Consider the following 13,613-nt stretch of genomic DNA (forward strand, 5'->3'; position numbering starts at 1 on the left):
GTGTGTCTCACAATAAGCTAGTTATGATACATATTAATTGAACAGGACAGGCTCGTTATTAAAAATTAAAACTAGGATAGGCAGAAGAAAAATCAATGTTTCATCTTGCGTGGATACATTAAGATTAGCTTTATCGTAGAATTAAACATGATAGATTATTTTGCATATTAATGATTATTCTAATCATTCTAAATAACAATATCATTTTCATGATCTTGTATATCTTGAACAATGCTATCAATTTGTGCCGTGTATTAGGGATTTAAGCATGTTTTAATTAAAATTTTGTAATCTTAAATATTTTTGGAAATATATATTTTTTTTCTCTCATCTTATTTTCTTTACGGCCAGGCCCTCAGCCTCTGTTCTCAGAGGCGAGCTGATTTTCTTTCCCAGCCTCATGCTAGGCTAGCATTCTGGCTAATATTTCTCCCGCCTTCAGGCACGTTGAGGGCCGGTAACTTTATTTCTTCGCGTGACCACTTTTGTCTAGAGCAGCTTGTGAAGCAGTGCTGAGCCCTGCTAACTCTGTCACGAATCGGTATAATGTTCACTAGCAGCAAGACACGACAGGAGGATCCCTTGGGCCTTGCGTCCCACAGACCATGCGTTATTTTGAAGCCATCCCCCTCCTGCTCACCCACCCTCTCTTCTCAGAAGTGAAACTAGGAGCGACGACCGCTCGGGTACGTTAACCGAAGTCAAGGCCATCTCAGGCTTGACAGCCGCAGTTACGATTCTGGACTTTAACGACACCTAGCGACGGCTGTGGTCACTAACGCCACTTGTGGGCGTCGGCAGCGCCGACACCAGCGCTCGCGCGGAGGTAACGACAACCTCTCTCCCCCTTATGTCTCAGGCCGCTAGGTGGCACCACTGGTTACTCCATTACCCCCTAGCTTGACTCTCTCGTCGGTCACTAGTCGATTTATTAGTACTTCTTCTCGCCACCAAAAGATAGCGCCTCAGTCGCGCAGTCACTCCAGTAAGATCTAATTTTTTTTATGCCGGACACCTTCAGGTGGACTCGGTAATTTTCGGCTCAGAGCCTGCCCCCCCTCCCATTCTCTAGAGACCCCGCGCTTATGATATTCTGGTGATATCCCGCTCTGAACTGACTTCGGTGCGCGCCTCCTGACTGACTGGTACAGTTTGTAACTGCGATCTTCGGCGAATCATTGACATCGCATCGTATATTATGTAGTCTTCTCAGACTAGAGGGATGAAGTCCCTATCTAAAATTAATATTAACCAGTCAGTAGTTTAGTTGAAAGTAGAGAACCTTAGTTTTTTTTAATATATATATATATATTTTTTAACTCATGATGACTTCCGTGTCGACCGCGAATCGTGGTTCGGGTTTTCGGAGACGAGACGCCCTCTCCTGAGCGCCAGGACCAACACCCTGTTTTGGTAAGTCTTGACGTCATCCCCCCCTTTAATTTTCCTTCTATTGGCCTTTTGCGCCATTTAAGTATACTGTCTGGAAACAGGTCTAATTCTTTGGAATTTGGACCTCTGTTTCAGACAGGGTTCCAAGTTTGGGGCAGCCAAAATCCTCTGCCAGGACCCACTGGAGTCGGTTCCTGAGCAGAATCCACCATCTTTAGACCTACTACCTCGATCACCGTCTACCTACAGCCCCGGGTGATACCAGCATAATTCTATTATTCTATTCACGAATTCAAAAAAAAAATAGTGTAACCCAGTTAAGACAGCGGACAGTAAAAGCAAGTCGAGGAGAAGAAATTTATATTATGGTTTTGCAAGGACTATATGTACAACCCTTAAAGTTACCAATGTTGATTTCATTAATGTTCTTAAGTATTGTTATTTTTGTTAAACATTCAGGGCCGGCCCGATAGTAAATAAGTTCAAAGAATATAATATAATAAGAGTAATTATGAGGAATTTAAGTAAGATCACTTATCAATGAAAAACAGATGTTACTAAGGAAAATTTAATTTATAAAAAAAAAGAAAGAACAATGTTTAATAAAATAAGGAAGTCTATAGACGTAACAGTTGTTTTTATTTATTTAATATATAATAACGATCCTTTTCCTCCCAAGTGTTCGTAGGGAGTCTCTAAATTTTCTTTGTTTACTCCAGGTGTCGCCTCTGATGTTGAATTTGATAGCTATTAATTGAGGGGCCCAGTATTCAGAGTTTCCAAATCTTTTTATCTAATTAATTAATTATTCTTTAAGACACTTGGGGTATTACAAATTTGGTTTTTCTGCTGTATGCATAAAACTAGATTATAAATATTTCCACCATCATTGTTAATAATCTGTTAAGAGTTTATCAATGAGTGCTTTTTTCTGACTTACATAGTTTTTGATAAAAATGCTGGTAAATGTTGGCCTGCCTATTTATTTGGAAAATAAAGTGCTTTATTATATTTATTTGAATTGTTTTTGTGTGGAATGACAATTTAATATTAACAATTTTTTTCAAAATGTATTCTCTATCATGGGATTGAGTATTTAAAAAGATATTGGAGTGTGGCATGATGTTAGCAGTCTATTTATTTTATAGGTTGTTGGTGCAAACAAGTTTGTTAGCTTTTTTATCACACATTTTTGCCAACCACACCAACCACATACATATTTCAAGTATTATGTTTGAGTGGAAGCCAGTGCCTTGATGAGTAGCCAAGTAGGATGTGTGTTCCGACATTTGCCTTGTTGGCTTTAGAATGACGCATGGGGCTTGCTGCCCATGTCACATTGTTACTATGTGTGTTCTGAAAGGAAATGAAATAGCTTTATTGAATTACAGTAGAGCACCCCTCAACCGTAATTCCCACAAACGGAACTCCCGATATCCAGAACTAATTTTCCAAAACATTTCCGCACTGGAACGAGGCGTTTTTGCTTTTGCCTGACTGTACATGTCTTGTAGGCATGCCCGCGCGCACGTCTGTCAGAGAGCTAATTATAGCCAGTCTTTCCCGCGCTTTGCGTAAATACACCGCTGGTTTTCGCGTCGGACGTGAATTACTATAAACATGTTTATGCTATAAGTAGTTTTATTGTTTCACTGTCAAGTAAACGGAAAATTCCGGCTGGCCCGAGAGTATGTACACAGACTCCCACTACACACGCTGTCACACGTGATAGCGAGTAACATTTACTTCCAACGTGTGATGCTTTCATTTGTAGACAATAATTTAGTTTACAAATATGTATTATGTACATATTTATATGTTAATATATGATTAAACAGTCTACATTTACCTGTATTTCTCTATCTCTGTGTTTTTAAACGAGATGCTTGAAGTGTTATTCTTGTGTATGTGAAATGTAAAATGTGCGTGGCAGTGACTATACACACTCCAGGAAGTGTGAATCACTAGGACGTCAACACAGATGTAACACAACACTGCAGCTGTAGTCTTACTACCTCCCCCGAACCCTCTTCACCTTCCTCTTCGCTCACGCACGCACCCACCCACAGAGATAAGAAACACGTGCCTGCCAGCTTGCTTGAATGAAGGTCATTCAACCGGCCCGGAGGCCGGCCCTACCGCAACTCCCCTTACCCGGAATTTTCCAATAACCGGAATAGACCTCCCCCTAATGATTCCGGTTGAGGGGTGCTCTACTGTATGTTATAGTTGTGGTGGTTTCTGTATTTTCTAGCAGTTATGTCTCATTGTCCATCAATGTCATCCTTTATCACTGCCCACAATTAGTTTACTGTTTGAGCCAGTGACCAGGTCTGCTAGCGGCAATTGTCCCACTCTGTTTTGTTCTCTTGCCACCAGATATCACCTGTTGCTGAGACATCTGGCAGTGTGTCTTAGCCCTGTAGCTTCTTCTATCCTCTCTGCACTGCTGTTCTTTTACTTCCACATTGAGCGTCTCACGTGTGTGCAGGAAAGCCCGCCGCAAGGACAAAGAGCCGTCAACCCCGTGCCCCGATGACCCAAAGCTGTACCTGGAGGAGGCTGTTCTAGACCGAAAGTTGCCGGACATCGATCTGCGAGTGTTGGTGGACCTGCCAGCCGGCCTCGACTACAATGAGTGGCTCGCCTCGCACAGTCAGTACCTACTTGTTAAACCTCACGTGAACAGTGCTGTTGTCAGGCTACATGCGGCCTGGGTGGTGTGGAGGTTGGCATTCCTGACTTTGACCCCTTGGTGGTTGGTATTGTTAGAATTAACTAGACTTAGCTATTGCCCACTGAGCCACCCAGGTGAGAGGGGCCAGGCCACTTGCCTCCTACGAAGGTTATCTGGGTTCACATCTAAGTGAACTGTGGCAATGAACTTGTGGGTTTTCCCTTCCCCCTCCCGCACAACACTGCTCACGTCCTCTCAATGTACGGTAAGCCCACAGACAAACACTTAGCTCCCAGTTTTATAATAACTGGTGCATGTATGTTGCCTCTGATGTTTGTAGTTGTGTCTTAGCTGTCAACACTTGTGGAGCCATGTTTGGGGGGGGGGGGGGGGGGACTGATCACACTGCTCCCACCAAGGCAAACCAGAAACCAGTTTTGATTCCAGTTTTGTAGTTGTATCATAATTGAGGATTGTGACCTCCATTGTTGTGATGCTAATTCTAGGTGTCTCCTCTAGTTATCAAGGCTGTTAAAACGCACAGAGGTGACATTGGTTGGACGAACGGTCAAGAAGCTGCAAGGTCAATGGTTAACCCTGCTATTAACCCACTAGTGGCCATCCCGGCTGAAGGGAAGAAAGGTTTTTTGGTGCTGTTTATTTAGCTGCGACCTGGGGGCCTACATATGGGATATCCTCGCTGGGCAACGACCCTGCTGCCTGCCACTGCCACTTGTGGCATCATGATCCTGAGGACCATTACCATCTCTTCCTCGCCACGGGCTAGCACGCAGTTCCTCACTTTCGATACGTTTGATGGCGCCCTTACCTAGTAATCCCTACCACCTGTCTTCCTCACCCACTATCAGCCACCCCTGTATCCCATCCCACCAAGACACTAGGCATCATGTGACGTCCAACTTGTGAACATAGTCTGGCAATTTTATCTTAGTCAGTTGGGGCCTGTGTGAGGATTCACTAAGGCATGTGTGGCAGATCAAGCACCCAGTCACACAGTCACAGTGTCATGAGTCTCCACTGTAGCCATTGGGTGTGAGGGCATGCTCATGCTCCGGACCCTGTATTCCAGCCGCAAGGCTCGCCGAGCGAAGGGATAAAATACATTCAGGTGTCTACCAACCATAAAAAACAGGGCGTGACCAGGAATTAACGGTGGAAAAGGCAGTGAATTTTAAGATCATTTTTGGAGTGTTAAGTTTTGTTAGTATTGCTTTCCACTTTATGACGGGTGAGACTTAGCCTCTTCATATTGTTTTTCCGTTCCATGCCACCAGGCCTAAAGTGAACATCTTTGGGAGTAAATGCATACTTGCCGAAATCATAGTAGTGTGACGGTGCGACACATTGGATGAGATGCAACAGAATAATATCAAGATTCACTCCCACACCCACCCCTTTCCCCTTAGCATTTTAACACCTGCTGCTCATGGTTATCTTGACTGCAAAGCCAATTATCTTATCCCCTTGGTTAACAAAAAAGGTTACTCCACAGTTAAAAAAAAAAGTTCAAGCGCGAGACACTGCACAGCAAGCACCCTTCGTAGCATTTCACGTCTCGCCCACTCACGCAAGCGGTAACAAAGAGTAAAGCTATGTCACTGCGCTTAACCTTAGTGACCTCTCTGGAATGGTAACGTAGTTGTGGGTACACATGTACTAAACTAACATTTGAATGTGAAAATGTGGTCCAACTTACAAAAATAAAATAATAAATTTATTACATTATTGAATTCAAGTTATAAAACTACCATGAAATTAGAATATTTTAGCCATTAATACGTCCACGGTAAATGTTTAGTTGTCACATGTTTAAGGGCTCATAGGACCCAAAATTAGTTGTTCTAGCACTGGAATTTACTTGTTAAGAAAGCAAACTGGATCAGGCTTACATTCCTTTTTGACTTATGTGCCGTGCACCACCCATGAAGATAGAGTTGTTCAGGGATGCCAAAACAACGTGCTTCACAGGCCGTTACTGAAGCATGCGAGCTTCTGGGAGCAGGAACTTCTCTGGAAAGATTAGAGCCGAAAGACAGGGCCAGAAGTAGGCATTTAGGCTCCAAAACTGAGACCCACGCTTTATGGTAGGGAGGGATATCTGGAAGTTACATCTTCGCTGATATCACTGAAGTAAGATAAAAAAAATATATATATATAAGCACAGATGAAGACATACAAATAAAACTAAAACACTACATTATTGCATGAAACATGGAAGGAGATTTTGGGAATAAAATTCCCAAATTTGTGACGTCATTCCGATACTATGCTTTACGTGAAGGCACCATAAGTTATAAGAGTCTCGAGCGGAAGTCCCAATACAACTGCTGTAAGTTTGGTCAAGTACTGAGCATAATTAATGTCTCCCCTAGGGGTTGAAAAGATTTCAAGGGGGGGATAGTGGAATAGAGTTTAACTATATAGTAGGCCCAGGAGGGGCACTCTGATTGGATAATAAGAGAAACTGGAGAGAGCAAACCAATAGGATGGCCTAGAGTAATAAGGGGGGGGGGAGTACAAATAGGAGGAAGCCCACAGTAAGTGGTGCCTCCTGGGGGTGCCTAGAGAAACTACAGAGTGCTTTAATTAAGTTAGTGAACCATCCGACAGGTGTCGCACAGGGCAGTGTGACTTGCGCTGGCAATAGGTTAAGAAGGAGGGGGGGGGAGGCGCTGGTGAAAAAATGGTGGGTGACACTAGGGTGCGGGGAGAGAACAGGGAAGTCATGCCAACGTCGTGGCGAGAAAAAATTGGGGCACAGGCATGGCTGGGGGAAAATGCTAGATGATGCTGGGAACTGTGCTTGTCTGGTGCGACAGAAACGGGAGCCCGGATGTAACGAAAGATGCAGCGTCTGCACTGGGTGCATGAAGTTGTACGTGATGGCAGGCGGGGAAAATCCAACATGCTGCTAATGTTACACTACCGGCCATTTAGCACTGTAGCATTAGCAGCGGGTGAACCGACTGCCTATTTCTTAAATAATAAGGGCCCATTGGAGTTAAGAAAATAAATAAAATTAGATGTGAGCCACTGAACACTGATCAAAAGTACGAATAAACGAAAACATAAGATGGTGCTGAGAAAACCGTTAATTTGCGGCACAGTATTGTCCTGTTCTGGTCCCTGCAAGTGTGCTGCTCACTCACCTTACGTATGTTGGCCAATTGTGATGTGTGTACCTGCTGTGGGTCCGACCTCAGGTAGTGCTTGCCCGCTCTTGGTACCGATGGAGTGGGTGTCTGCGTACTCTCAGCGACCATTTATGTCCTTGCATCGCTAAAGCCCTCAGCTCTTGGTAGGAATGTGACAAATAATGAATAAGTAAACAGAACTACACAAAAATAACCCATAATAAACCCTTTATCAAAATTCATCATTACATAGTTAAGACTCTTCGAAGTGCATTAAAATATATCAATATTCTTTCACTAATAACCTGTGTTTAAATAATTTAACATGAAAGTGTCAACAAATATTCTGTGAAGATTACCTCATTATTCATTACAATTTTTAGTAACTGGTATTTTCTACAGTTCAAAATAATAGTCTTAATTTCTCAAAATTTTTACTTAGCTGATTTTCAAAGAAAATTATTTATACATATTTATTATCATGTTCTAAAACATAAATTATTTTAACTTTAAACAAATTTCCTAATATAATAAAACACATGCCAAAAAACGGTTTATTATTTCTATATTTCTACTACTTATCTATTGCATTCCTCCAGTATTCATAAGATTACAAAAACAAATATCACATCGAAAAATTACAGCATAACCTGTATTAATATAGATATTTCAATTATTACAAACTTTAACACTAAGAAAATGTGTTACAAACAGAAATAAAAATTTGCTTATTTTGTTCAATGTTTCAAACATTCAGTATATCTTGTAACCCGCCCCTTCATCAAAGAAATTGCAACAGATTTATACTAGCTGTAATACAATAGTCTTCACAATCTTCATATTTTTTCTACCTAGCTACCGAACTTGTTGAAAGGGAAGGGACTTTTCAGTAAACCCCTTATAGCCTCAGTTATAGCAGGGGCTCAGTTATCCAACACAATTTGTCTACAGAACTTAAGGTTAGTTTCACAAACCATTCTCTTTACATAATAATTAAACACTAACCTAACAAACAAAGTGAAAACCAATAAAAAATAAATTTTAAATCTTTTCTAAATAAAAATAATTAAATATCAATAACTTTCAGAATATTAACAACAGTAAAATACAAATACAAAACTAGGTCACCATGACCTTGAACCTATATATATATATATATATACAGTAAGTCCTCGGTTTACGTCGGGGTTACGTTCCTGAAAACCGTGACGTAAATAGAAACGACGCAAAATGAGCCATGTTTCATGCCACCGGCCGGCCACGGCCCAAGGTCGGACGGAAGCGCTGGCATACAGACGTGACAACGGGCAATTTTATCAGCAAATGACAACCGACAGCGTGGGAAACAAGTCCAACTAGTACTTCTCAGCTTTTTAGAATGGTTATTTAACCAGCTGCTTTATTACCTTTATTTATTGAAATATAAAAACAGATATATAGTACATACTGTACGTAATATAAACGCATAATGCATTCAAAGTGTAAGGATACAAAGTGGTTTAGCGCTACACAGATTTTACTTTGAGTCATTCGCGGGAGAAAACAACTTTTCTTTTGGAGGCTGGTAAGAACAAAGTCAAAAGAAATGCATACATACAATAAAAGTACATACTATAAGTATGACAAACATTGAGAGCCCTTGATTTAAAATAATCACATGAAGTAATAAACACCTAAAAGAGGTTATACAATAGCGCGGCGCAATTCTTACAATTTACGTACGGGAATAATTCTAATAAAAATCAATGTAAAATATTTTTCATGAGAAACACTACTTTAAATTTACGTCGCAAACAATATAAATTATATCATTTTACGTAACAACGGCACGTTTAAAACTCCGGCCAACTCAATGATATCATAGCGACTGAAGTGCCAAGCAGTTGGACGAAAAGGGGTAGGAGAAAATGCTGTGTCGTTGCGGGAAGTAGATAACACTTCTACGTGTGAGGTACGTGGGTGGCCGAGCGGGCGGGCTGGTAGTATTGCATCACCGAGTGGAGAGCAGGAAGCATGGAGTTAAGAAGTTAGGGAGTAGGTGTGTGTAATCTCTGCTGTGTTAACAGTTGAAGTCAAAACAAAAAGCGACCACGCCCCCTTGTGAGAGCAAAACATCACTGGTTGCAATGCATTTAAATGCAGAATACTGTATTTTGTTAATCCGATATTAGCTACCAACGGCGTATATGTGCAAGTATATCTTGTTAAGATTATGAAATGAAATATAATGTTGTGTTGCAAGACTGTAACGTGTGATTTTTTAGTAGAAATAAGGCAATAAATCCCGATATATGTAATGACGAAATGGGTTATAAAATTAATTTATTGCTTACTTGACAGCATTCAGGTAGGGTGCATTGATGTTATTTAGGCAGTATGTTGTGTCAATAACATTATAGTACCATTGTTTACATTATTTGTGCTTAAAGAAGGTTTTTTTTCGTCATTTCATTTATCGGACTATTACCATGTTAAAGATATTAGCTTATTACCTACATGTTACTGTAAACGAAATTAACAAATTAACTGATATTTAAATTCTCGTCATAATTATTAGGCCTATGTTTATGGATGGATTAGCTGTCACGAGCCCACTCGCCTATATTAACTTGTACATGCTACAACTTTTGCATTTTATTTATATATTTATTTATTTATTGCAGTGGCCACGCAATAGTAAACATACCAGTAGTTTCTTCAGAGCTAAATTAGTCCTTTCCATGAATATTTCACTTTAGGAGCCAGTACTGTAAAGTAACAGTAATAACAGAGGGCACACATGCCTACCTGCAGCAATGTTGCAGTGATTACATTTGCAACTTTTTTTTTACTATAGCGATTCCAAGTGTTATATATTTATACTGTCTACGTTTTAATTATTTTTCATCCCACAATTTTAGCCTTGAATGTGTGCCTTAAGCTTCTTTGAGATCAGTGAGGATTATAAAATGCTAGTGAAGATATATTTAAATTGAAAATTATATTTTTGTATTTTTTGTTCTCATAGGGGGCAATATTTACCCACAATTTCCCTAATATTCATATCCATTCAACTATAGATTTGCAAAAATTAGTTCATAGTGAAGTGTTTTCAAAATTTTCCCTTTTCTTCTGTTATTTTTCAGACAGCTCCAAGGATGAGCGACCAAAATTTCAAAAGGGTGTGCCACCGTTGGGTGATCAAAAATTCTATAAGTATTTTCAGAATTACTCTATGGAGTATATTTCCTAAAATGCCAATATCTATAATGTAAAATGTGGTCTAGTTGGGCGCCGTGAAAACTCTATAAAGTACTAGTGCTGTGATTGTGTATGTAGCACAACTACTAACCTCTACAGAATATTAACTAAAATATGTCTTGTTATGTTGATAGTGAAAATAAATTATTCTCAAGTTGTATGTACTGGTGTAGTTTGACTCAGTGTGAATACCAAACAATAAAATGTCGTATAATTCCTTAGCAGTATGTCTCCTTCTCTTTGGTGTAAGTATTCTGACCTTAAAATCAACAAATATAAGTAATGGGTTTAAAAGCATTAACTTCTCTATGACTGCTGATCTCAGTGTAATAAAAACTAATTATTCTTTCAAGACAATCCAAGCTAAATATTTCTGTCTATCTGGTTTAACATACACATGATATGTAAGTATGGTTATCAATCGGAAAAATAAAATATAATGAAACTTTAACTTTTTACTAGGGTCAAAATCATGGTTGTATGGGTGACAATACTCTTTTGCAACATATCCAACTGTAACATGAAAAGTGACAGAGTCAATGATTAGCAAGCAACATACAAATACCTTTGAGACAATTATTCATGTTTAAATAGGTTTTTCATTAAACAAAATTTCAATATCCGTTATACTTAAATGTCTTTCAGAACTAATTACGTTTTACGTAATTGTATCACTGAATAATAGTTTGGTTATCAGTCAATATTTTAAATATTATTGAAACACATTTTAACTGGCAAATTAGTCTTTTCTTTGTTTTTACTAGCTCAGTCTCTTTCGGTAGATCAAACTGTCTCAAGACTTCTGGACCTGGGGCTATTCTTTAAACATTCAAGACAATTAATGACTTTAACAGATTTTAACTTTGATATCGTACATATTACTGATCAATGTCAGTTAACCAGGTCCAGTATGTACAAGCTACAAGTCTTTACGTAGTTAAGTAGTATTAAGTTGTTTTGCGAGTTTCAAATTAGGTCTTGATCGTAAACATCATAGTTTAAGATATCTTGCCATTAAAATAGGACAGGTAACTTCTCGCTGTTCTTGTTAATTCGGGGATGGGGCAAACAAACCTCGTCGCGTCGTTACAATACCAAGAGGCTGTGGAAAACCTCTCCGAACCCCTGTCTCTCCTCCGATGTTGCTGGTTATATCTCACTCTCCTCCGATGTCGCTGGTTGGGTCTCCGTCTCGATGCACCTCCTCTCGTGCTGCTGGTACTCCAGCAGGACTGGCGTCGGTCACCTGGAGTCGTCTAGAAGGATGATGTCCTCCGGTACACCGTCTACGATGCCGTCTACCGCTGTCGAACTCCTTCCATCTCGAAGATTGATAGTCCTTTTCTTCTTTTCTTCTTAATTCGTTGTTGATCCAGTTCTATTTATGCTGTTAGTCAAAACTTATCGTCGTCGTCGATTCTTTAGTAGAGCTTCGAACATCGGTAACTACCTCTTCTTCATTGTGTAGTTCCGGTATTTATTATAAAATCATCAATTTCACGTAGATTCTAGCTATTCAGTCGTCGTACCAATGTTTTACGTGATATTCTTACATTCATTTATGACTAAATCACGGAGCTCTTTCTAATCCTTCTCCCATGATAGTAGAACAGAAACTCCAGTTCCAATTTGTTTCAAACAGTCAAAGCTTTCTCTATTGAACACTCTCCGAAATCACACTGGAAATACTAAATTCTTTAAATAAAATATATGCGCAGTCGAGCGTCCAATCACATATACTCTTTCCTCAGTAATGACCCAAAAACAATATTAAAAGGTGTAAGCTCATTTCCTATTCGTCGCCGTTTAACAAATGTTTGCAAAGACATTTCATAAAATTATTACTTAGATAAAACATGAAAATACTTAAAGAGTAAAACCAAATTGACCTGACCATAGAGATACAATACTGGTAAATATAATTCATAACAGGACTAAGACAAAGTCATAGAAGTAAGAAGTAAAATAATAAACATAAAATTCATTTCTATTGAGGGCTTATCAAATACCTCTATAGAATAGTCCCCTTCAGAAATGTGACTAACGAACTATACTCTGATATAGGTCTTAGGACCATTTCTCATCATACAAACATCTCATCTATATTCTAATTATTTGCAGAAAATTTACATTTCATATTATTGACCTTATTTACATACTTACTTGCAAACATAGAGTATTGTCACCGATATATGTCTTCAAACGGACATATGTGTAACAGTGTATACTATTCTACAGGAGTGTAATATTTCCTCAACTGCGTTATATTATAGTGTCCTATTACTTGTTTCGTTTTAATGTCAGACAGTTCGTAACAGTTACTTCTAATAATCTTCGTGATCATATATGGTCCATCGAAGAGTAGAAATAGCTTCTTAGTAACGTACTTCCAAAATTGGCTTACTGGATTCGTTCTCTTGAGTACTAAATCTCCACAATTAAAACTCATCTTGCTGGAATCTTTCTGGTATTTTCTCCGAAGATCCGCCGTGGATGTCAACTTGGCTGCGACCAACTCTTCAGTTTCCTTCTGTATCTCGACTAATTCTTTATCTTCTGCGGCCAGAGCTTCATCGTGATGTCTCGGTAGTAACGATGACGGTATTATCAATGATCTTTTTCCTGTTAACGCTTCATATGGAGTAACACTGGTAGAACTGTGTACAGTATTATTCAAAATGCATTTTTCCGAAACTTCCCAATTTTCAGTAGTTTTCGTATTTTCTGTGTCATCCATAGCAGTTACCATCCAACTTGCAAAATTCAAAATTATTTTATGGCTAGTTAGAAAGTCTACACCGAAAATTACTGGTTTAGCCAATCCTTTTACGATTAATACATTAATGTACTTGGTGCTACCTAAACCTTCTACTTCCAATAAGGTCTGACGATTAATGATGGGACTAGCCCTTGATGTAACCCCTAAAATCTTTAAAATCGGTACTGGCATTCTCGGTAATGATATTCCGGTGCTCTCTATCATGGCTACGCAGTCTTCGCTGATGCAGGATATCTCTGCGCCGCTGTCTAATAGTACAGGCACTTTAACTCCGTTTAAAGTTAACGATATCTCCGGACATAGTGCTTGTTTCGCTTGAACTTCGGTTTCTGTGGGCTCGCTGAGTAAAAATTCACGCTCGTTTTCTTTG

General features: G+C 39.3%; 1 protein-coding gene across 1 annotated transcript in view; it reads left to right on the forward strand.

Annotated features, from left to right (window-relative positions):
* LOC134531604 (MOB kinase activator-like 2) overlaps positions 1–13,613 on the forward strand; it is a 97,309-nt gene that overhangs the window by 24,274 nt on the left and 59,422 nt on the right. The window contains exon 2 of the mRNA XM_063367347.1: positions 3,884–4,047. Within this exon, the coding sequence (XP_063223417.1) occupies positions 3,884–4,047 (164 nt within the window). The remainder of the gene's footprint in view (positions 1–3,883; positions 4,048–13,613) is intronic.

Source organism: Bacillus rossius, chromosome 5, assembly GCF_032445375.1.
Source record: "Bacillus rossius redtenbacheri isolate Brsri chromosome 5, Brsri_v3, whole genome shotgun sequence".
Lineage (NCBI taxonomy): Eukaryota > Metazoa > Arthropoda > Insecta > Phasmatodea > Bacillidae > Bacillus > Bacillus rossius.